The 26,115-nt window shown below is 41.3% G+C and overlaps 1 protein-coding gene across 1 annotated transcript in view; it reads right to left on the minus strand.

Annotated features, from left to right (window-relative positions):
- Window positions 1–21,920: 21,920 nt before the first annotated feature.
- LOC311318923 (roundabout homolog 2-like) overlaps window positions 21,921–26,115 on the minus strand; it is a gene marked incomplete at both ends in the record, with an annotated part of 120,489 nt that continues 116,294 nt past the window's right edge. The window contains one exon of the mRNA XM_084450357.1: window positions 21,921–22,120. Within this exon, the coding sequence (XP_084306483.1) occupies window positions 21,921–22,120 (200 nt within the window). The remainder of the gene's footprint in view (window positions 22,121–26,115) is intronic.

Genomic DNA, 26,115 nt, shown 5'->3' on the forward strand with positions numbered 1-26,115 from the left:
TCATGAACCTTTGTGGTTAATTAACAGAGCAGCTGTGTGCTGTCAAAGTGAGAGGAATACTCTGGAGCCCATCACAGGTGTGTTTCACCGTGTGTGGGTGTGGGGCGGGCGTGCGATGTGGTGTGGGGGCTTTTAAGCAGTCAAACTTCAGGTATAAATGGCAACCAAAATCCCTCTCTTTTGTCCTCGCCGACACGCAACTGTGATGGGGAGAATGAATCTGTCCGTCAGCCCCCCGCGCCCAGGCTCCTCCCCCGCGCTAAGGCTCCTCCCCCGCGCCCAGGCTCCTCCCCCGCGCACAGGCTCCTCCCCCGCGCTCAGGCTCCTCCCCCGCGCACAGGCTCATCAATCTACACACAATACCCCATAATGACAAAGTGAAAAAAGTAGACATTTTTCACAAATGTATTAAAAATAAAAAAGTTATATATGAGATTTAAGTTTAATATGAGATTGAAATATGAGAAAACTGAGATCAGGTGTATCCTGTTTCCACTCATCATCCTTGATGTTTCTACAACTTGATTCCAATTGAGTGGACATTGTTGAATTTATTTTTATCTACAATCTTCATGAACATTCACAGGTATGTAGTACAAGCAATTCTGATCAGAGATCTGCCACCCAGGGGTGTCTAGTCCGTTCCTAGGCCGAGCAGTGAACAATTTAATTATTTCCACCTGGAAAAAAACATAAGGGGTATGTATGGCGTTTTTTTTTCAGACCAAATGTATTTTTATCTACAATCTTCATGAACATTCACAGGTATGTAGTACAAGCAATTCTGATCAGAGATCTGCCACCCAGGGGTGTCTAGTTCATTCCTAGGCCGAGCAGTGAACAATTTAATTACTTCCACCTGAAAAAAAACATAAGGGGTATGTATGGCGTTTTTTTTTCAGACCAAATTTATTTTTATCTACAATCTTCATGAACATTCACAGGTATGTAGTACAAGCAATTCTGATCAGAGATCTGCCACCCAGGGGTGTCTAGTCCGTTCCTAGGCCGGGCAGTGAACAATTTAATTATTTCCACCAGAAAAAAAACATAAGGGTTATGTATGGCGTTTTTTTTTTCAGATGAAATTTATTTTTATCTACAATCTTCATGAACATTCACAGGTATGTAGTACAAGCAATTCTGATCAGAGATCTTCCAACCAGGGGTGTCTAGTCCGTTCCTAGGCGTTTTTTTTTCAGACCAAATTTGTTTTTATCTACAATCTTCATGAACATTCACAGGTATGTAGTACAAGCAATTCTGATCAGAGATCTGCCACCCAGGGGTGTCTAGTCCGTTCCTAGGCCGAGCAGTGAACAATGTAATTATTTCCACCTGGAAAAAAACATAAGGGTTATGTATGGTTTTTTTTTCAGACCAAATTTATTTTTATCTACAATCTTCATGAACATTCACAGGTATGTAGTACAAGCAATTCTGATCAAAGATCTGCCACCCAGGTGTGTCTAGTCCGTTCCTAGGCCGAGCAGTGAACAATGTAATTATTTCCACCTGGAAAAAAACATAAGGGGTATGTATGGCGTTTTTTTTTCAGACCAAATTTATTTTTATCTACAATCTTCATGAACATTCACAGGTATGTAGTACAAGCAATTCTGATCAGAGATCTGCCACCCAGGGGTGTCTAGTCCGTTCCTAGGCCGAGCAGTGAACAATGTAATTATTTCCACCTTGAAAAAAACATAAAGGGTATGTATGGCGTTTTTTTTTCAGACCAAATTTATTTTTATCTACAATCTTCATGAACATTCACAGGTATGTAGTACAAGCAATTCTGATCAGAGATCTGGCACCCAGGGGTGTCTAGTTCATTCCTAGGCCGAGCAGTGAACAATTTAATTACTTCCACCTGAAAAAAAACATAAGGGGTATGTATGGCGTTTTTTTTTCAGACCAAATTTATTTTTATCTACAATCTTCATGAACATTCACAGGTATGTAGTACAAGCAATTCTGATCAGAGATCTGCCACCCAGGGGTGTCTAGTCCGTTCCTAGGCCGAGCAGTGAACAATGTAATTATTTCCACCTGGAAAAAAACATAAGGGGTATGTATGGCGGTTTTTTTTCAGACCAAATGTATTTTTTATCTACAATCTTCATGAACATTCACAGGTATGTAGTACAAACAATTCTGATCAGAGATCTGCCACCCAGGGGTGTCTAGTTCATTCCTAGGCCGAGCAGTGAACAATTTAATTACTTCCACCTGAAAAAAAACATAAGGGGTATGTATGGCGTTTTTTTTTCAGACCAAATTTATTTTTATCTACAATCTTCATGAACATTCACAGGTATGTAGTACAAGCAATTCTGATCAGAGATCTGCCACCCAGGGGTGTCTAGTACGTTCCTAGGCCGAGCAGTGAACAATGTAATTATTTCCACCTGGAAAAAAACATAAGGGGTACTGTATGTATGGCGTTTTTTTTTCAGACCAAATTTATTTTTATCTACAATCTTCATGAACATTCACAGGTATGTAGTACAAGCAATTCTGATCAGAGATCTTCCAACCAGGGGTGTCTAGTCCGTTCCTAGGCCGAGCAGTGAACAATGTAATTATTTCCACCTGGAAAAAAACATAAGGGGTATGTATGGTGTTTTTTTTTCAGACCAAATTTATTTTTATCTACAATCTTCATGAACATTCACAGGTATGTAGTACAAGCAATTCTGATCAGAGATCTGCCACCCAGGGGTGTCTAGTCCGTTCCTAGGCCGAGCAGTGAACAATGTAATTATTTCCACCTGGAAAAAAACATAAGGGGTATGTATGGCGTTTTTTTTTCAGACCAAATTTATTTTTATCTACAATCTTCATGAACATTCACAGGTATGTAGTACAAGCAATTCTGATCAGAGATCTGCCACCCAGGGGTGTCTAGTCCGTTCCTAGGCCGGGCAGTGAACAATTTAATTATTTCCACCAGAAAAAAAACATAAGGGTTATGTATGGCGTTTTTTTTTTCAGATGAAATTTATTTTTATCTACAATCTTCATGAACATTCACAGGTATGTAGTACAAGCAATTCTGATCAGAGATCTTCCAACCAGGGGTGTCTAGTCCGTTCCTAGGCGTTTTTTTTTCAGACCAAATTTGTTTTTATCTACAATCTTCATGAACATTCACAGGTATGTAGTACAAGCAATTCTGATCAGAGATCTGCCACCCAGGGGTGTCTAGTCCGTTCCTAGGCCGAGCAGTGAACAATGTAATTATTTCCACCTGGAAAAAAACATAAGGGTTATGTATGGTTTTTTTTTCAGACCAAATTTATTTTTATCTACAATCTTCATGAACATTCACAGGTATGTAGTACAAGCAATTCTGATCAGAGATCTGCCACCCAGGTGTGTCTAGTCCGTTCCTAGGCCGAGCAGTGAACAATGTAATTATTTCCACCTGGAAAAAAACATAAGGGGTATGTATGGCATTTTTTTTTCAGACCAAATTTATTTTTATCTACAATCTTCATGAACATTCACAGGTATGTAGTACAAGCAATTCTGATCAGAGATCTGCCACCCAGGGGTGTCTAGTCCGTTCCTAGGCCGAGCAGTGAACAATGTAATTATTTCCACCTTGAAAAAAACATAAAGGGTATGTATGGCATTTTTTTTTCAGACCAAATTTATTTTTATCTACAATCTTCATGAACATTCACAGGTATGTAGTACAAGCAATTCTGATCAGAGATCTGGCACCCAGGGGTGTCTAGTTCATTCCTAGGCCGAGCAGTGAACAATTTAATTACTTCCACCTGAAAAAAAACATAAGGGGTATGTATGGCGGTTTTTTTTCAGACCAAATGTATTTTTTATCTACAATCTTCATGAACATTCACAGGTATGTAGTACAAACAATTCTGATCAGAGATCTGCCACCCAGGGGTGTCTAGTTCATTCCTAGGCCGAGCAGTGAACAATTTAATTACTTCCACCTGAAAAAAAACATAAGGGGTATGTATGGCGTTTTTTTTTCAGACCAAATTTATTTTTATCTACAATCTTCATGAACATTCACAGGTATGTAGTACAAGCAATTCTGATCAGAGATCTGCCACCCAGGGGTGTCTAGTACGTTCCTAGGCCGAGCAGTGAACAATGTAATTATTTCCACCTGGAAAAAAACATAAGGGGTATGTATGGCGTTTTTTTTTCAGACCAAATTTATTTTTATCTACAATCTTCATGAACATTCACAGGTATGTAGTACAAGCAATTCTGATCAGAGATCTTCCAACCAGGGGTGTCTAGTCCGTTCCTAGGCCGAGCAGTGAACAATGTAATTATTTCCACCTGGAAAAAAACATAAGGGGTATGTATGGTGTTTTTTTTTCAGACCAAATTTATTTTTATCTACAATCTTCATGAACATTCACAGGTATGTAGTACAAGCAATTCTGATCAGAGATCTTCCACCCAGGGGTGTCTAGTCCGTTCCTAGGCCGAGCAGTGAACAATGTAATTATTTCCACCTGGAAAAAAACATAAGGGGTATGTATGGCGTTTTTTTTTCAGACCAAATTTATTTTTATCTACAATCTTCATGAACATTCACAGGTATGTAGTACAAGCAATTCTGATCAGAGATCTGCCACCCAGGGGTGTCTAGTCCGTTCCTAGGCCGAGCAGTGAACAATTTAATTATTTCCACCTGGAAAAAAACATAAGGGGTATGTATGGCGTTTTTTTTTCAGACCAAATTTATTTTTATCTACAATCTTCATGAACATTCACAGGTATGTAGTACAAGCAATTCTGATCAGAGATCTGCCACCCAGGGGTGTCTAGTCCGTTCCTAGGCCGAGCAGTGAACAATTTAATTATTTCCACCTGGAAAAAAACATAAGGGGTATGTATGGCGTTTTTTTTTCAGACCAAATGTATTTTTATCTACAATCTTCATGAACATTCACAGGTATGTAGTACAAGCAATTCTGATCAGAGATCTGCCACCCAGGGGTGTCTAGTCCGTTCCTAGGCCGAGCAGTGAACAATTTAATTATTTCCACCTGGAAAAAAACATAAGGGGTATGTATGGCGTTTTTTTTTCAGACCAAATTTATTTTTATCTACAATCTTCATGAACATTCACAGGTATGTAGTACAAGCAATTCTGATCAGAGATCTGCCACCCAGGGGTGTCTAGTCCGTTCCTAGGCCGAGCAGTGAACAATTTAATTATTTCCACCTGGAAAAAAACATAAGGGGTATGTATGGCGTTTTTTTTTCAGACCAAATGTATTTTTATCTACAATCTTCATGAACATTCACAGGTATGTAGTACAAGCAATTCTGATCAGAGATCTGCCACCCAGGGGTGTCTAGTTCATTCCTAGGCCGAGCAGTGAACAATTTAATTACTTCCACCTGAAAAAAAACATAAGGGGTATGTATGGCGTTTTTTTTTCAGACCAAATTTATTTTTATCTACAATCTTCATGAACATTCACAGGTATGTAGTACAAGCAATTCTGATCAGAGATCTGCCACCCAGGGGTGTCTAGTACGTTCCTAGGCCGAGCAGTGAACAATGTAATTATTTCCACCTGGAAAAAAACATAAGGGGTATGTATGGCGTTTTTTTTTCAGACCAAATTTATTTTTATCTACAATCTTCATGAACATTCACAGGTATGTAGTACAAGCAATTCTGATCAGAGATCTTCCAACCAGGGGTGTCTAGTCCGTTCCTAGGCCGAGCAGTGAACAATGTAATTATTTCCACCTGGAAAAAAACATAAGGGGTATGTATGGTGTTTTTTTTTCAGACCAAATTTATTTTTATCTACAATCTTCATGAACATTCACAGGTATGTAGTACAAGCAATTCTGATCAGAGATCTTCCACCCAGGGGTGTCTAGTCCGTTCCTAGGCCGAGCAGTGAACAATGTAATTATTTCCACCTGGAAAAAAACATAAGGGGTATGTATGGCGTTTTTTTTTCAGACCAAATTTATTTTTATCTACAATCTTCATGAACATTCACAGGTATGTAGTACAAGCAATTCTGATCAGAGATCTGCCACCCAGGGGTGTCTAGTCCGTTCCTAGGCCGAGCAGTGAACAATTTAATTATTTCCACCTGGAAAAAAACATAAGGGGTATGTATGGCGTTTTTTTTTCAGACCAAATTTATTTTTATCTACAATCTTCATGAACATTCACAGGTATGTAGTACAAGCAATTCTGATCAGAGATCTGCCACCCAGGGGTGTCTAGTCCGTTCCTAGGCCGAGCAGTGAACAATTTAATTATTTCCACCTGGAAAAAAACATAAGGGGTATGTATGGCGTTTTTTTTTCAGACCAAATGTATTTTTATCTACAATCTTCATGAACATTCACAGGTATGTAGTACAAGCAATTCTGATCAGAGATCTGCCACCCAGGGGTGTCTAGTTCATTCCTAGGCCGAGCAGTGAACAATTTAATTACTTCCACCTGAAAAAAAACATAAGGGGTATGTATGGCGTTTTTTTTTCAGACCAAATTTATTTTTATCTACAATCTTCATGAACATTCACAGGTATGTAGTACAAGCAATTCTGATCAGAGATCTGACACCCAGGGGTGTCTAGTTCATTCCTAGGCCGAGCAGTGAACAATGTAATTACTTCCACCTGAAAAAAAACATAAGGGGTATGTATGGCGTTTTTTTTTCAGACCAAATTTATTTTTATCTACAATCTTCATGAACATTCACAGGTATGTAGTACAAGCAATTCTGATCAGAGATCTGCCACCCAGGGGTGTCTAGTACGTTCCTAGGCCGAGCAGTGAACAATGTAATTATTTCCACCTGGAAAAAAACATAAGGGGTATGTATGGCGTTTTTTTTTCAGACCAAATTTATTTTTATCTACAATCTTCATGAACATTCACAGGTATGTAGTACAAGCAATTCTGATCAGAGATCTTCCAACCAGGGGTGTCTAGTCCGTTCCTAGGCCGAGCAGTGAACAATGTAATTATTTCCACCTGGAAAAAAACATAAGGGGTATGTATGGCGTTTTTTTTTCAGACCAAATTTATTTTTATCTACAATCTTCATGAACATTCACAGGTATGTAGTACAAGCAATTCTGATCAGAGATCTTCCACCCAGGGGTGTCTAGTCCGTTCCTAGGCCGAGCAGTGAACAATGTAATTATTTCCACCTGGAAAAAAACATAAGGGGTATGTATGGCGTTTTTTTTTCAGACCAAATTTATTTTTATCTACAATCTTCATGAACATTCACAGGTATGTAGTACAAGCAATTCTGATCAGAGATCTGCCACCCAGGGGTGTCTAGTCCGTTCCTAGGCCGAGCAGTGAACAATTTAATTATTTCCACCTGGAAAAAAACATAAGGGGTATGTATGGCGTTTTTTTTTCAGACCAAATTTATTTTTATCTACAATCTTCATGAACATTCACAGGTATGTAGTACAAGCAATTCTGATCAGAGATCTGCCACCCAGGGGTGTCTAGTCCGTTCCTAGGCCGAGCAGTGAACAATTTAATTATTTCCACCTGGAAAAAAACATAAGGGGTATGTATGGCGTTTTTTTTTCAGACCAAATGTATTTTTATCTACAATCTTCATGAACATTCACAGGTATGTAGTACAAGCAATTCTGATCAGAGATCTGCCACCCAGGGGTGTCTAGTTCATTCCTAGGCCGAGCAGTGAACAATTTAATTACTTCCACCTGAAAAAAAACATAAGGGGTATGTATGGCGTTTTTTTTTCAGACCAAATTTATTTTTATCTACAATCTTCATGAACATTCACAGGTATGTAGTACAAGCAATTCTGATCAGAGATCTGCCACCCAGGGGTGTCTAGTCCGTTCCTAGGCCGAGCAGTGAACAATGTAATTATTTCCACCTTGAAAAAAACATAAGGGGTATGTATGGCGTTTTTTTTTCAGACCAAATTTATTTTTATCTACAATCTTCATGAACATTCACAGGTATGTAGTACAAGCAATTCTGATCAGAGATCTTCCACCCAGGGGTGTCTAGTCCGTTCCTAGGCCGAGCAGTGAACAATGTAATTATTTCCACCTGGAAAAAAACATAAGGGGTATGTATGGCGTTTTTTTTTCAGACCAAATTTATTTTTATCTACAATCTTCATGAACATTCACAGGTATGTAGTACAAGCAATTCTGATCAGAGATCTGCCACCCAGGGGTGTCTAGTCCGTTCCTAGGCCGAGCAGTGAACAATTTAATTATTTCCACCTGGAAAAAAACATAAGGGGTATGTATGGCGTTTTTTTTTCAGACCAAATGTATTTTTATCTACAATCTTCATGAACATTCACAGGTATGTAGTACAAGCAATTCTGATCAGAGATCTGCCACCCAGGGGTGTCTAGTTCATTCCTAGGCTGAGCAGTGAACAATTTAATTACTTCCACCTGAAAAAAAACATAAGGGGTATGTATGGCGTTTTTTTTTCAGACCAAATTTATTTTTATCTACAATCTTCATGAACATTCACAGGTATGTAGTACAAGCAATTCTGATCAGAGATCTTCCACCCAGGGGTGTCTAGTCCGTTCCTAGGCCGAGCAGTGAACAATGTAATTATTTCCACCTGGAAAAAAACATAAGGGGTATGTATGGCGTTTTTTTTCAGACCAAATTTATTTTTATCTACAATCTTCATGAACATTCACAGGTATGTAGTACAAGCAATTCTGATCAGAGATCTGCCACCCAGGGGTGTCTAGTCCGTTCCTAGGCCGAGCAGTGAACAATTTAATTATTTCCACCTGGAAAAAAACATAAGGGGTATGTATGGCGTTTTTTTTTCAGACCAAATGTATTTTTATCTACAATCTTCATGAACATTCACAGGTATGTAGTACAAGCAATTCTGATCAGAGATCTGCCACCCAGGGGTGTCTAGTTCATTCCTAGGCCGAGCAGTGAACAATTTAATTACTTCCACCTGAAAAAAAACATAAGGGGTATGTATGGCGTTTTTTTTTCAGACCAAATTTATTTTTATCTACAATCTTCATGAACATTCACAGGTATGTAGTACAAGCAATTCTGATCAGAGATCTGCCACCCAGGGGTGTCTAGTCCATTCCTAGGCCGAGCAGTGAACAATGTAATTATTTCCACCTGGAAAAAAACATAAGGGGTATGTATGGCGTTTTTTTTTCAGACCAAATTTATTTTTATCTACAATCTTCAGGAACATTCACAGGTATGTAGTACAAGCAATTCTGATCAGAGATCTGCCACCCAGGGGTGTCTAGTCTGTTCCAAGGCCGAGCAGTGAACAATTTAATTATTTCCACCTGAAAAAAAAGATAAGGGGTATGTATGGCGGGTTTTTTTCAGACCAAATTTATTTTTTATCTACAATCTTCATGAACATTCACAGGTATGTAGTACAAGCAATTCTGATCAGAGATCTGCCACCCAGGGGTGTCTAGTCCGTTCCTAGGACGAGCAGTGAACAATTTAATTATTTCCACCTGAAAAAAAACATAAGGGGTATGTATGGCGTTTTTTTTTCAGACCAAATTTATTTTTATCTACAATCTTCATGAACATTCACAGGTATGTAGTACAAGCAATTCTGATCAGAGATCTGCCACCCAGGGGTGTCTAGTTCATTCCTAGGCCGAGCAGTGAACAATTTAATTATTTCCACCTGGAAAAAAACATAAGGGGTATGTATGGCGTTTTTTTTTCAGACCAAATTTATTTTTATCTACAATCTTCATGAACATTCACAGGTATGTAGTACAAGCAATTCTGATCAGAGATCTGCCACCCAGGGGTGTCTAGTCCGTTCCTAGGCCGAGCAGTGAACAATTTAATTATTTCCACCTGGAAAAAAACATAAGGGGTATGTATGGCGTTTTTTTTTCAGACCAAATGTATTTTTATCTACAATCTTCATGAACATTCACAGGTATGTAGTACAAGCAATTCTGATCAGAGATCTGCCACCCAGGGGTGTCTAGTTCATTCCTAGGCCGAGCAGTGAACAATTTAATTACTTCCACCTGAAAAAAAACATAAGGGGTATGTATGGCGTTTTTTTTTCAGACCAAATTTATTTTTATCTACAATCTTCATGAACATTCACAGGTATGTAGTACAAGCAATTCTGATCAGAGATCTGCCACCCAGGGGTGTCTAGTCCGTTCCTAGGCCGAGCAGTGAACAATTTAATTATTTCCACCTGGAAAAAAACATAAGGGGTATGTATGGCGTTTTTTTTTCAGACCAAATTTATTTTTATCTACAATCTTCATGAACATTCACAGGTATGTAGTACAAGCAATTCTGATCAGAGATCTGCCACCCAGGGGTGTCTAGTCCGTTCCTAGGCCGAGCAGTGAACAATTTAATTATTTCCACCTGGAAAAAAACATAAGGGGTATGTATGGTGTTTTTTTTTCAGACCAAATGTATTTTTATCTACAATCTTCATGAACATTCACAGGTATGTAGTACAAGCAATTCTGATCAGAGATCTGCCACCCAGGGGTGTCTAGTTCATTCCTAGGCCGAGCAGTGAACAATTTAATTACTTCCACCTGAAAAAAAACATAAGGGGTATGTATGGCGTTTTTTTTTCAGACCAAATGTATTTTTATCTACAATCTTCATGAACATTCACAGGTATGTAGTACAAGCAATTCTGATCAGAGATCTGACACCCAGGGGTGTCTAGTTCATTCCTAGGCCGAGCAGTGAACAATTTAATTACTTCCACCTGAAAAAAAACATAAGGGGTATGTATGGCGTTTTTTTTTCAGACCAAATTTATTTTTATCTACAATCTTTATGAACATTCACAGGTATGTAGTACAAGCAATTCTGATCAGAGATCTGCCACCCAGGGGTGTCTAGTACGTTCCTAGGCCGAGCAGTGAACAATGTAATTATTTCCACCTGGAAAAAAACATAAGGGGTATGTATGGCGTTTTTTTTTCAGACCAAATTTATTTTTATCTACAATCTTCATGAACATTCACAGGTATGTAGTACAAGCAATTCTGATCAGAGATCTTCCAACCAGGGGTGTCTAGTCCGTTCCTAGGCCGAGCAGTGAACAATGTAATTATTTCCACCTGGAAAAAAACATAAGGGGTATGTATGGTGTTTTTTTTTCAGACCAAATTTATTTTTATCTACAATCTTCATGAACATTCACAGGTATGTAGTACAAGCAATTCTGATCAGAGATCTTCCACCCAGGGGTGTCTAGTCCGTTCCTAGGCCGAGCAGTGAACAATGTAATTATTTCCACCTGGAAAAAAACATAAGGGGTATGTATGGCGTTTTTTTTTCAGACCAAATTTATTTTTATCTACAATCTTCATGAACATTCACAGGTATGTAGTACAAGCAATTCTGATCAGAGATCTGCCACCCAGGGGTGTCTAGTCCGTTCCTAGGCCGAGCAGTGAACAATTTAATTATTTCCACCTGGAAAAAAACATAAGGGGTATGTATGGCGTTTTTTTTTCAGACCAAATTTATTTTTATCTACAATCTTCATGAACATTCACAGGTATGTAGTACAAGCAATTCTGATCAGAGATCTGCCACCCAGGGGTGTCTAGTCCGTTCCTAGGCCGAGCAGTGAACAATTTAATTATTTCCACCTGGAAAAAAACATAAGGGGTATGTATGGCGTTTTTTTTTCAGACCAAATGTATTTTTATCTACAATCTTCATGAACATTCACAGGTATGTAGTACAAGCAATTCTGATCAGAGATCTGCCACCCAGGGGTGTCTAGTTCATTCCTAGGCCGAGCAGTGAACAATTTAATTACTTCCACCTGAAAAAAAACATAAGGGGTATGTATGGCGTTTTTTTTTCAGACCAAATTTATTTTTATCTACAATCTTCATGAACATTCACAGGTATGTAGTACAAGCAATTCTGATCAGAGATCTGCCACCCAGGGGTGTCTAGTCCGTTCCTAGGCCGAGCAGTGAACAATGTAATTATTTCCACCTTGAAAAAAACATAAGGGGTATGTATGGCGTTTTTTTTTCAGACCAAATTTATTTTTATCTACAATCTTCATGAACATTCACAGGTATGTAGTACAAGCAATTCTGATCAGAGATCTTCCACCCAGGGGTGTCTAGTCCGTTCCTAGGCCGAGCAGTGAACAATTTAATTATTTCCACCTGGAAAAAAACATAAGGGGTATGTATGGCGTTTTTTTTTCAGACCAAATGTATTTTTATCTACAATCTTCATGAACATTCACAGGTATGTAGTACAAGCAATTCTGATCAGAGATCTGCCACCCAGGGGTGTCTAGTTCATTCCTAGGCCGAGCAGTGAACAATTTAATTACTTCCACCTGAAAAAAAACATAAGGGGTATGTATGGCGTTTTTTTTTCAGACCAAATGTATTTTTATCTACAATCTTCATGAACATTCACAGGTATGTAGTACAAGCAATTCTGATCAGAGATCTGACACCCAGGGGTGTCTAGTTCATTCCTAGGCCGAGCAGTGAACAATTTAATTACTTCCACCTGAAAAAAAACATAAGGGGTATGTATGGCGTTTTTTTTTCAGACCAAATTTATTTTTATCTACAATCTTCATGAACATTCACAGGTATGTAGTACAAGCAATTCTGATCAGAGATCTGCCACCCAGGGGTGTCTAGTACGTTCCTAGGCCGAGCAGTGAACAATGTAATTATTTCCACCTGGAAAAAAACATAAGGGGTATGTATGGCGTTTTTTTTTCAGACCAAATTTATTTTTATCTACAATCTTCATGAACATTCACAGGTATGTAGTACAAGCAATTCTGATCAGAGATCTTCCAACCAGGGGTGTCTAGTCCGTTCCTAGGCCGAGCAGTGAACAATGTAATTATTTCCACCTGGAAAAAAACATAAGGGGTATGTATGGTGTTTTTTTTTCAGACCAAATTTATTTTTATCAACAATCTTCATGAACATTCACAGGTATGTAGTACAAGCAATTCTGATCAGAGATCTTCCACCCAGGGGTGTCTAGTCCGTTCCTAGGCCGAGCAGTGAACAATGTAATTATTTCCACCTGGAAAAAAACATAAGGGGTATGTATGGCGTTTTTTTTTCAGACCAAATTTATTTTTATCTACAATCTTCATGAACATTCACAGGTATGTAGTACAAGCAATTCTGATCAGAGATCTGCCACCCAGGGGTGTCTAGTCCGTTCCTAGGCCGAGCAGTGAACAATTTAATTATTTCCACCTGGAAAAAAACATAAGGGGTATGTATGGCGTTTTTTTTTCAGACCAAATTTATTTTTATCTACAATCTTCATGAACATTCACAGGTATGTAGTACAAGCAATTCTGATCAGAGATCTGCCACCCAGGGGTGTCTAGTCCGTTCCTAGGCCGAGCAGTGAACAATTTAATTATTTCCACCTGGAAAAAAACATAAGGGGTATGTATGGCGTTTTTTTTTCAGACCAAATGTATTTTTATCTACAATCTTCATGAACATTCACAGGTATGTAGTACAAGCAATTCTGATCAGAGATCTGCCACCCAGGGGTGTCTAGTTCATTCCTAGGCCGAGCAGTGAACAATTTAATTACTTCCACCTGAAAAAAAACATAAGGGGTATGTATGGCGTTTTTTTTTCAGACCAAATTTATTTTTATCTACAATCTTCATGAACATTCACAGGTATGTAGTACAAGCAATTCTGATCAGAGATCTGCCACCCAGGGGTGTCTAGTCCGTTCCTAGGCCGAGCAGTGAACAATGTAATTATTTCCACCTTGAAAAAAACATAAGGGGTATGTATGGCGTTTTTTTTTCAGACCAAATTTATTTTTATCTACAATCTTCATGAACATTCACAGGTATGTAGTACAAGCAATTCTGATCAGAGATCTGCCACCCAGGGGTGTCTAGTCCGTTCCTAGGCCGAGCAGTGAACAATTTAATTATTTCCACCTGGAAAAAAACATAAGGGGTATGTATGGCGTTTTTTTTTCAGACCAAATGTATTTTTATCTACAATCTTCATGAACATTCACAGGTATGTAGTACAAGCAATTCTGATCAGAGATCTGCCACCCAGGGGTGTCTAGTTCATTCCTAGGCCGAGCAGTGAACAATTTAATTACTTCCACCTGAAAAAAAACATAAGGGGTATGTATGGCGTTTTTTTTTCAGACCAAATTTATTTTTATCTACAATCTTCATGAACATTCACAGGTATGTAGTACAAGCAATTCTGATCAGAGATCTTCCACCCAGGGGTGTCTAGTCCGTTCCTAGGCCGAGCAGTGAACAATGTAATTATTTCCACCTGGAAAAAAACATAAGGGGTATGTATGGCGTTTTTTTTCAGACCAAATTTATTTTTATCTACAATCTTCATGAACATTCACAGGTATGTAGTACAAGCAATTCTGATCAGAGATCTGCCACCCAGGGGTGTCTAGTCCGTTCCTAGGCCGAGCAGTGAACAATTTAATTATTTCCACCTGGAAAAAAACATAAGGGGTATGTATGGCGTTTTTTTTTCAGACCAAATGTATTTTTATCTACAATCTTCATGAACATTCACAGGTATGTAGTACAAGCAATTCTGATCAGAGATCTGCCACCCAGGGGTGTCTAGTTCATTCCTAGGCCGAGCAGTGAACAATTTAATTACTTCCACCTGAAAAAAAACATAAGGGGTATGTATGGCGTTTTTTTTTCAGACCAAATTTATTTTTATCTACAATCTTCATGAACATTCACAGGTATGTAGTACAAGCAATTCTGATCAGAGATCTGCCACCCAGGGGTGTCTAGTCCATTCCTAGGCCGAGCAGTGAACAATGTAATTATTTCCACCTGGAAAAAAACATAAGGGGTATGTATGGCGTTTTTTTTTCAGACCAAATTTATTTTTATCTACAATCTTCAGGAACATTCACAGGTATGTAGTACAAGCAATTCTGATCAGAGATCTGCCACCCAGGGGTGTCTAGTCTGTTCCAAGGCCGAGCAGTGAACAATTTAATTATTTCCACCTGAAAAAAAAGATAAGGGGTATGTATGGCGGGTTTTTTTCAGACCAAATTTATTTTTTATCTACAATCTTCATGAACATTCACAGGTATGTAGTACAAGCAATTCTGATCAGAGATCTGCCACCCAGGGGTGTCTAGTCCGTTCCTAGGACGAGCAGTGAACAATTTAATTATTTCCACCTGAAAAAAAACATAAGGGGTATGTATGGCGTTTTTTTTTCAGACCAAATTTATTTTTATCTACAATCTTCATGAACATTCACAGGTATGTAGTACAAGCAATTCTGATCAGAGATCTGCCACCCAGGGGTGTCTAGTTCATTCCTAGGCCGAGCAGTGAACAATTTAATTATTTCCACCTGGAAAAAAACATAAGGGGTATGTATGGCGTTTTTTTTTCAGACCAAATTTATTTTTATCTACAATCTTCATGAACATTCACAGGTATGTAGTACAAGCAATTCTGATCAGAGATCTGCCACCCAGGGGTGTCTAGTCCGTTCCTAGGCCGAGCAGTGAACAATTTAATTATTTCCACCTGGAAAAAAACATAAGGGGTATGTATGGCGTTTTTTTTTCAGACCAAATGTATTTTTATCTACAATCTTCATGAACATTCACAGGTATGTAGTACAAGCAATTCTGATCAGAGATCTGCCACCCAGGGGTGTCTAGTTCATTCCTAGGCCGAGCAGTGAACAATTTAATTACTTCCACCTGAAAAAAAACATAAGGGGTATGTATGGCGTTTTTTTTTCAGACCAAATTTATTTTTATCTACAATCTTCATGAACATTCACAGGTATGTAGTACAAGCAATTCTGATCAGAGATCTGCCACCCAGGGGTGTCTAGTCCATTCCTAGGCCGAGCAGTGAACAATGTAATTATTTCCACCTGGAAAAAAACATAAGGGGTATGTATGGCGTTTTTTTTTCAGACCAAATTTATTTTTATCTACAATCTTCAGGAACATTCACAGGTATGTAGTACAAGCAATTCTGATCAGAGATCTGCCACCCAGGGGTGTCTAGTCTGTTCCAAGGCCGAGCAGTGAACAATTTAATTATTTCCACCTGAAAAAAAAGATAAGGGGTATGTATGGCGGTTTTTTTTCAGACCAAATTTATTTTTTATCTACAATCTTCATGAACATTCACAGGTATGTAGTACAAGCAATTCTGATCAGAGATCTGCCACCCAGGGGTGTCTAGTCTGTCCCTAGGCCGAGCAGTGAACAATTTAATTATTTCCACCTGGAAAAAAACATAAGGGGTATGTATGGCGTTTTTTTTTCAGACCAAATTTATTTTTATCTACAATCTTCATGAACATTCACAGGTATGTAGAACAAGCAATTCTGATCAGAGATCTGCCACCCAGGGGTATCTAGTCCATTCCTAGGCCGAGCAGTGAACAATTTAATTATTTCCACCTGGAAAAAAACATAAGGGGTATGTACAGTAGCCAGCGCGAGCAGGGCACAGATACAGAGCGGACATGGAGCCCCGGTCAGTCTGTGGTGGAGCCATCCCAGATAGCAAGCGGATGTGTAATGATTCTGGGCCATATATGGGCTGGAACTAAGCCACAAGGGCCAGATCTGGCCTGTATACGGCCCAGATCCGCTTGCTATCTGGGATGCGATCTCCCCTCGTGGTAAATGAGACAGATTGCCGTTGTAGCCGGGATCCGTTTCTCTCTCTGCCTGTCGGAGTGCCAACGTGGATGGAAACCAGAGTGTCCTGGCAGCTCTGAGCGACGGTTACGCGCGTTAAGATCCGCAGCCCTGGCTAATACCGTAACACAGAGGTCGATACAATTAACCCGGCTGGACCGTACTGTAACTGCATGCCTGCCCCATCTGGCTCTCGTCGTCCATTTCCCGCAGTGCCTCAAGAACGTTTCCTCTGCTTTAGAAGGGGGTGAGTCATGCTCATACGTTTCCATCCTTATTGCTTAGTCCATTAATAAGGGCATAATCTATATTTCTGTTGGGAAGGATGAGTCAGATTTATAGCTCTGAGCTAGCCGGTAAAGTAGTCAGTGGCCCAACGACACATTGCCGTGAATTATTTTGCCAACTCATCTGGCTGCTCTAAGTAAACTCAATATTGGAAAATGATCTAGATATATTACAGTTAGAGAGATACAGGGTTGAACACACACAAACACACACACACAAACACACACACACACTCTCTCTCTCACTCTCTCTCTCTTTCTCACACACACACACACACACACACACACTCTCTCTCTCTCTCTCTCACACACACACACACACATACACACACACACACACACACACACACACAGACATGCCCCTCCTCTGCCTACTGTATCAGACTACACACACTTTGATGATGGATCACAGCAGAAGCGAGACACGCTTTTCCTGTCAGCATCAGCAAATAAAGCAAGTCCATCCGTCTTCATTACGCCCCTGCGTGGACAGCCTCCCAGGCTGCTACCCAGGGAGAGGGGCATTACTGATAATGGAGTCTTTAGCGCAGTCCGGAGAGACGGGAACTGCTGGCTGGCTTCCACAGGACCCAAACTACACCAACCACCATATGGTTATGTTTTTAGAGAGGAAAGACCTTTTCAACAACATAGTCAGGTTCAGTGGACGTAGCACACAGAAAAATACAACTCGGTTTAGATCTTTAGACAGGTCTGGACGATGCAGTAACCATGGCCCTTCACTACATTCTACAGCAGCTAGAACACACAGGCACCTACGCCAGGATCCTGTTTGCTTTCAACACCATCTTCCTGCCCACACTGGTGTAGGTAAATGGATTGCAATTATATAGCGCTTTTCCACCTTAGTGGCACTTACAATACAAAACAAGTAGTGCTTTACAATGGCCTCTCATTCACCCATTCACACACACATTCACACACCAATGGCAGTAGCTGCCATGCAAGGTGCTAACCTGCTCATTGGGAGCAATTTGAGGTTAGGTGTCTTGCTCAAGGACACTTCGACATGTGGACAGTCAGAGCTGGGATTCGAACCACTGACCCTTCGATCATTGAACAACCTGCTCTACCAACTGAGCTACAGCCGCCCCAGGTGTTCTCCCAGCTGCGCGTGCCTGACTCTACCTGCAGGTGGATCACTGGTTTCCTGTCTGACAGGAAACAACATGTGAAGCTGGGCAAAAACATCTCTGACTCCAGATCCATCAGCACCGGCTCCCCACAGGGCTGCGTCGTTCCCCCCCTACTCTTTTCCATGTACACAAACAACTACCCTGGCTCTCTGGTCACCACTGCGGATTCCATCCGCTTCCTGGACACCATCATCTCCCAGGACGTCAAATAGGAACTAAATACCAGCTCCCTTGCGAAGAAGGCACAGCAGAGGTGAAAGCATTGGACTCCCGCCCAGGAGACCGAGGTTCAAGACCCGGTGGGGATGACTTTATGGGACTATACCCCCCAAACCTCCACATGTTCATCCTTTCACTCCGACCTTTACCCCTTGCCTTATACTGTAGGTCAGACCCTGTTCCAACCCCAACCCATATTCTAACCCCAACCCACACTAGGGACTGGAAGAAGGACACCAAAACCCACCCGGCAATCTCAACTGCACAAGTAGAGTAGTGGTCAGCGCATTAGACTCCCACCCGGGAGACTGGGGTTCAAGACCCGGTGGGGACCTTTTTATCCCTTACCTAAATTCCACAAGGTGAGTAGCGGTCAGAGCATTGGACTCCCACGCGGGACATTCTCAGAGATTACTGTGTATTTACTTCACCACCTAAAGGGAAGTGCATACAGCAGGTAATTACTTTTTTCCAGAAACAGAAGTTGAACCAATTGCAGCAAAATAGCTAATGTTACAGGAATCATCAGTGTAACTGCTTTAGCCACTGACCGCTATCATTAATGTTATGGAAGCTGCTGCTAGTTGTTGTGAGCTCATGAGCTAACGGGCTATCCCGCTCTTATTGTGCTGGATTAGCATCGGAAGCATTGGAACTGATGTGTCCAGGCGACAAGACCTATCTTAATTTATCAGACATAATTTCATGTCATTTAAATTCACAGCTATTTCAGTGGCATGACTAGCTTCCGTCCTACCAGTCCTGAACAGAAACAAGCCAGCACATTAGCCAGGCTAGCACATAAGCCAGCACATAAGCCAGGCTGGACCTGGGCTGGTTGTCTCCCTGGTTCAGTTTTAGCTGATCTCAGCTAATCTTGTGCCAGGATTGGGAGTGTCATTTTACAGAATATCTAAATCAATAGCTTCCCATTTCACACAGTAAGCATAAGAAGGATCACTTCTACTTTATATCTTCCAGTATTTAACTCAACTGCCCTTGACTGTGAATGGAAACTCATTCCTCTGTCAGTTTGTGTTCTGTATCTCCCAGGGCTCGCTCGGTCGGGGAGCAGCCCACCACACAGCACTGCTCAGTGGGAAAAAGAGCGTGAGAGGGTAATCCCCTGGTACCCCCCACCACCCCCCCAAGTCCAGCCCATGCAATTAAACCCAGGCAGGCACCTTGGATTAGTCCCCACCCCCCTCCTCATCCCCACCCCCTCACGCTGAGTCAATTAAACAATGACAAGAGGGATTTAATGTCCCTCTCTGCAGGCTCTCTCTCGCTCCGAATCCTGCTTCCATCAGACACCAAAGGAAGGGGAAATGGCTCTAATTGCTGCCATCTTTTCCAATCCCAGCTGTTTCCATAGCACTGAGCCCCCTTCACCAACTATAACTATGTGCCATTTTCTAAGCCATACTAGGGGATTTGTTCTAGCTCCTAAAATGATTTCCCTTTAAGATTTTTCATTTGCTTATACTGCTTACTTCTTGGTGGTTCACAGCGTCAAACCTGGTAGATTGGCCCGTAGTAGTTTAATTGCATGTTTGCTATAATGAAATTATACTACAGGTAATTTATATTATATCCATGATCACAATGGGAGCCCCTGTCTTCAATATTCATCCTCATTTTGAGCAGGTCGTTTTTTCTTTAGATCCTCTCACCCCACCGTCATGAAAATGTCTACGCGTGTTAATTTCCTGCTTCAGTGGCACGAGCCACTCTAAGAGTGGATTGTGACAATCCTGCGATGCCAAGCTGGAGAAATAACCCTTGAGTCGAACTAACTGTTTAAATTATGAACAGTAATGGTGGAAGTAATGTACAGATGCTCAGCTCAACTGCCTACACTGCATCTCCATCCTGCCATCTACTATAGGCCCTAAACTGAGACGGGATTGAGAGGAAGCATAATATTTCTCTCTGATTGTTATTTTCTGTAAGCATTGCTTTATGTGTATGTAATGCATGACTATTGTCAATAGACCTTCATTGTCAAATTATTGTGTTGTTGGTAATGGAACGCAAGTCAATCTTGGACTATTTCTGCATCGGAGGGCAGTGAAGCCAATCACAAAAACTAAATCTGCAAGTACTGCAGACATTAAGTTAAGGTCTGCAGGCTATTCATCAAATACGAATGAATACTGCTATTTCAGCTTAAACAGAGCAATTTAGAGTTGATCAGAGTTGAACAGACAGGGAGGCAGGCAGACAAACATATAGATGGACAGACAGACAGACAGACAGACAGACAGACAGACAGACAGACAGACAGACAGACGGACGGACAAATGGGCAGACGCAGGGAGTTAAGTAAGCAGAGGACACTGAATGTCACATTGTTCCCTTCCAGTCCCACTCTGTTAGCACACTGTCAGTCATATGTGTATCCACACATACCTCAGGCAGCCCTAGAGAGTCACACCTTGCCATTGCTCTCACGCTGCCCTAGGACCTGGCCATATGGTGAAGAGAATCACACCGTTGTCCTGAAGCGCTGCTGTCAAAGCAAAGAATTCAACCCCAGGCAGAGTGGTGGAGGTATTAGTGCATTGAAATATGTATTTTGATGCATTCACCTCCATTCCTGTGACGTGTGTGTGTGTGTGTGTGTGTGTGTGTGTGTGTGTGTGTGTGTGTGTGTGTGTGCGTGTGTGTGTGTATGTGCATGTGTGTGTTTGTGTGTGTTTATCTTTCTCAGTCTGTTTATCCTTGGGCAGGCTCATAAGTGATTAATGTATGTGGCCTCCGTGTTGTTTTTTATTTGATTAAGAGAGAGGCATAGCAGCTGCTTAGAGATAATAGCAGTTAACTCCACCATCTGGTGTGTTGTTCACCCAAAGTAGAAACTAAAAGTTTCTCTGGAGCCAGTGAGGCTGGCTGGAGTTGTGACCGTCATCTCTACGTGAGCTGGCTGTAAAATCGGGCCATTCACGACTTGATGAAACGAGAAACAAAATTGAGCCTTTTTAAGGTAGGCTATATTTCACTTTCATCACTGCTACCAGCCCAGGATCCAGCTGCAGAGAAAGCCTCTCTCTCTCATCCTTCGCTCATTCACTTTCAAGGACAACAACCTTGTCCATCTCTATACAAGCTTTTCACTTTGGTTTCTTAGATACTGTAGGTGTGTGTGTGTTTGTGTGTGCACGTGTGATTGTGTGTGTGTGCGTGTGTTTCACGTGTGTGTATGTGTGTGTGTGTGTATTTTCATGTTCAATTGCACTGCGTTTATCCTGCACTCTCACTCCACTCCTGTTCACACTGGGCTGGCCTTGATAACTAGGACAGCAGAGAGGCGGTCTCCCCAGAACAAAGCTGAGTTTACCCCTGGATCTCCTCTGAGCATTCCAAGTGACGTGACGATATACCTTGTTTTGAATAGGTATTGTACTCTTTCACCTTCGTTATCAGACACAAACAGTGAGTTGAAGCATGGCGCTTCTGCGTCGGTAATAACCACATAGGGTCACAGCACAGCACTGACACGCTAATATATCTCCTTATATTTCATACAGGATGGGATGCCCTCTGTTGGGCCTGTAGAAAAGGTCTTGCTGGTATATGTCAAAGGGACTCTGGAAAGCGTCTACTGCGCGGGCGGGAGATGAATAATGAGCGTGGGAGGCAGAGACGAAGACCAATTGGCCACTGAGGGAGCTGAAGGTCAAAGATCCCGGGTGGCTGTAGCCACCCCCGCCACCTGGGGGCGATAGAGCCACGGAGAGGGGGCTCTCGTGTAATCAAACGTCCGCGCAGTTCAAGCCTTCCAATTAGCCAAATGTCATGAGTCACGGATGAGTGGCTTGACACTGGCCAAGGCTCCACATAGCTGCACTGTAGTAATCACACTGAAAAGGTTGTGCCCACATAACCGAATATGGATGGAAGGCGTTCACGACAGAAGGGAGGGCTCTGCAGATGAATATGCTGAAAAGGGTAGTTCAATGCGCTTCTATATCACCAATATCCTGCCTTATTCCAACGACCATGGTGACTAATAGACTGGGACTGGTACTAAATGCAACATTGATGGGTACATTTGAGGTACTAATGTGATCTCATAGCAGTCATGTGAGTTATTGGTTGTGTTGAGTAGCCTACAGTACATTGAGGAATGTGAGTTTTAAGGCGTAGTTGCCCATGGAACAGCCAGTCCAACTCTATAAATCAAAGCGATTGCAGTTTTACGCGGTAGCTAGTAAATGAGCTGGGGAGATTTGCTAATGTCTGGAACATAATCACCTCTGGATCTACACTACACAAGCATTCACACTCCATCTACATCAAAGGAGGCAGGGCTAGTGTGTCCTATAGGCGAAAGGCGGAATAGGCAAATGCCTAGGTCCTCCAGCCCCAGCTTGGTTTTAAACTATGAAAAGTGTTAACGTGCCAGTGGTCATAAAACCCAGATTTCCTGGAGGCCCCCACTCCCCCAGCAATAGATTGATCTGATTGGCTGAGACCCAAATGTGATACTCAAGTGTGTCATTGCTGCTGATGATAGCCTAAAGTGATGGCCTAACGTTACAAGACGATGGAATGATGACACCTCCGTCTTTATTGCTTGATGGTGGGTAGGGTTTATTTCAAAAGTGGGCCTCCACAGGAAATTTTGCCTAGGACCTCCAAAAGTCTGATAGGAGTACAGGAGAGAAACACCGCCGCCACCTCCGCCAAGACCGCCATCTCCACCCAAGGGATCTGATGTTCAACAGGCTTCTCTGGTCGGAGCAGACTCAGAGGGAGATCATTTCTTAAGTCTGACAGCCTTGGGCTTTTCTTTGGGGGATGGATGACTCTGACATTTCCTCAAGCGCCTAAGTGTGTTCTGGTGTTCGGAGGGACGGTGGACGCATCAGTCTTCTCTTGTTCTATAACCTCACAGTCAAAGACAATTACGTTCAGACGGTTTCAAAAACAACATACGATAATGGCTTGATAGCTGTTAACCCTCATATAAGATTGTTTTTGCTGTTCATTATCTACGAGCATGTTCACACTACTTACCCAGATAGCAAGCGGATCTGGGCCATATACAGGCCAGATCTGGCCCTTGTGGTTTAGTTCCGGTCCATATTTGCCCAGATCCACTTGCTATCTGGGTAGAGGCTGCAGTATCCTGCATATCCATTTCAGAGAGAAGCATTTGAGCTCAGACACAATAATTAGAGACTCATGGTTTGGATTCCACATACACATTTTATTTGCATTGTAGGACTGAAAAATGGCCACACTGCACATGTCTGTGTATTCCTGAGGGGCAGAACAGATCGGGCAGGTACAAGTTCTTTACAGGGGGGCCGATACTAACAGTCTGAAAAGAACCATACAAAGAAGTGAGTCAGAACACTGCATTGTGAATCTCCTTGGTAGAAACTGTACGACTGGCTGCCCTCCAGAACTGGTTGCAGCGTTGAAGATCTGATCCTCAACTGGTCCGGGGCTCATAAGCTCTGTTGATCTGAAGTGGCACAACAAGCTTTTATCAGTTTGACTGAATGAGATACCCATGGTTGGCCATGTAATGGAAACAGTACGTGACCTTGGTGGCAGAGAAGGCCACATAAAACAAACTGCTAATCATCAGCTGGCCGATGGATCGCTAATCTAATTGCATATAGTTGCTAATCATGCTAACCACATTGTGTCCAAGCTATAGTAGGTAAAGCTAGTCAGTGGTTTTTCCTCATGGCCGTGTATTTCATTTTTTCTCTCTCTTGGTCTGTCTCTCTCTCTCTCTCTCCCACTCACTGTTCCCATGACAACACTGCCAGAGTCCATCTGGTCCTCGCATCTTGGCTCACCTGGACAAACATGTGGGATGGTCTGGAGATCCAGCAACTACTGATCAATACTAGCATCTGTCCCTTGGCACTGCATCAAAGGTTCTGTACTCTCACGTGTCCCTTTTAATGGCCGAATAATTCTTTACACCGTCGATATTTGTTGTGAAAGGTCATAATGAAGTGTTGCTGCCTCACTACCATGGTACAGAGCGGCCATCAGGAATAAGGGAATTACAGGTACAATGCACATCGGTAATATCGTTCTCCTAGATCCTCCAGTTTGAAAAACAAAACACCATATCATAATGCTCTCTAAGTGGGCGTCTCTTTCTAATGTCTTTGCGTTTCTTATATCTCTCAATACATCTGTATCTTTCAAAAGGCTTGCACTGTTTCATATATTATATTTCTTGGATTCCGCTTACAGCATAGAGGCTGCTTCATCGTCCTATCAATCTAGACCTCAGCTCGGCTAGGGCTGATCAGTTTGTGCTTATCATCATCAAAACCATCTGTGCAAAGTAAACGACAGTACAGTAGTTCCATTAAAATTAAGCAAACATTTCGAGCATTTATGAAAAAACAAATGTGGCACCACAGTCCATCAAATCACAATGTAAGATCACAATAAAAAAGAGACAACTTCAATGTCAGGTTTTGGCTTGCATAGCAAAGCAAAAAAAAAGAGATTACAAATAAAAAAAAGAAACATATTTACAAGAAATGCAAGTCCTTTCACGTTCATCATAGTCTATAGTTGAACTTGTGATTTTTCATCTTCCTTTCTGCAGAGTGAGCGACTGTACATAGTGTGTGAGGATACAGGGAGAACAGTGACTGTACATAGTGTGTGAGGATACAGGGAGAACAGTGACATATTCTTTAGTAGGAGGGATGGAATTAACACTGGAAAAAGAACACAGTGACATTTGTGTTCTCGTGTCTGTACATCACATTTACATCTCTGTTTTCCTCTCTCTCTCTCTCTCTGTTCATCCTGCCTTCTCTCTATCTTCCATCTCGTGTCGTTCACAGAGGGAAATCTCATTGCACTTTAATAGACAAGGTGTCTAGGGTTCAGGCAGCACTGACGCAGTCATCACTGAGACTCTGAAATACAAGAAAGCAGAGACAAAACCTATGAATTTCTGAACTATGAACTATCACCAAAGCATTCTTAAATAATGTGATATTTCAATGTAGGCATTATTACGCCTCGCATGGAGAGAGCAAATAACAAAGTTAATTCAGTGTGTTGAGTTAGCCTGCCAAGAGGCTGCCCTATATGTGAATCAGTGTCCAATGTTACAACCAGGGGCACTAGCAGGGATTTTGGGCCCCATGATAAGATATGACATTGGCCCCCACCAGTGGTATAGGTTCACAACACAACACAACACAACACAATAAGCGCGGGGCCTAGGGGTCCTCCCCCAAGACATTTTGAGGTCACACTGAATTTCCTGCATTCTGGTGAATTTGTATGCACCAATTTGAGACTTTTCTGCATCAGTATAAGCCAGCTTGGCCATATAGGCTAAAGTTGAGTAGAGCAATACCAGTTTGTTAGCTAACTATTGCTAACCAGCATAAAACTAAAATACACAAATGTTTTTGGAAGCCAGATTTTTCTTTAGGAAGCTGAGACATATGCGCCACACCAACACTCCTCACTCGCAATATACAGCAAGTCCCATTCACCTTATTCACCTGGCAGCCATATTGGTCAGTCTGAAGTAATTGGGGGTGCGGATGCGGAAGTGTTTTTGCGTTTGGAAATACATGGAGGTGAATGAGCCATAGTTGCATTCACTCCCATGTATTTCCAAACGCGGAAACAACGGCAGTGAAAAACAGTCTGGTAATGATGAGTTTGTAACCCCAATAGTGTATTCAGCCTATTATTTTG

The sequence above is a fragment of the Borostomias antarcticus genome, assembly GCF_949987555.1.
Source record: "Borostomias antarcticus genome assembly, chromosome: 15".
Lineage (NCBI taxonomy): Eukaryota > Metazoa > Chordata > Actinopteri > Stomiiformes > Stomiidae > Borostomias > Borostomias antarcticus.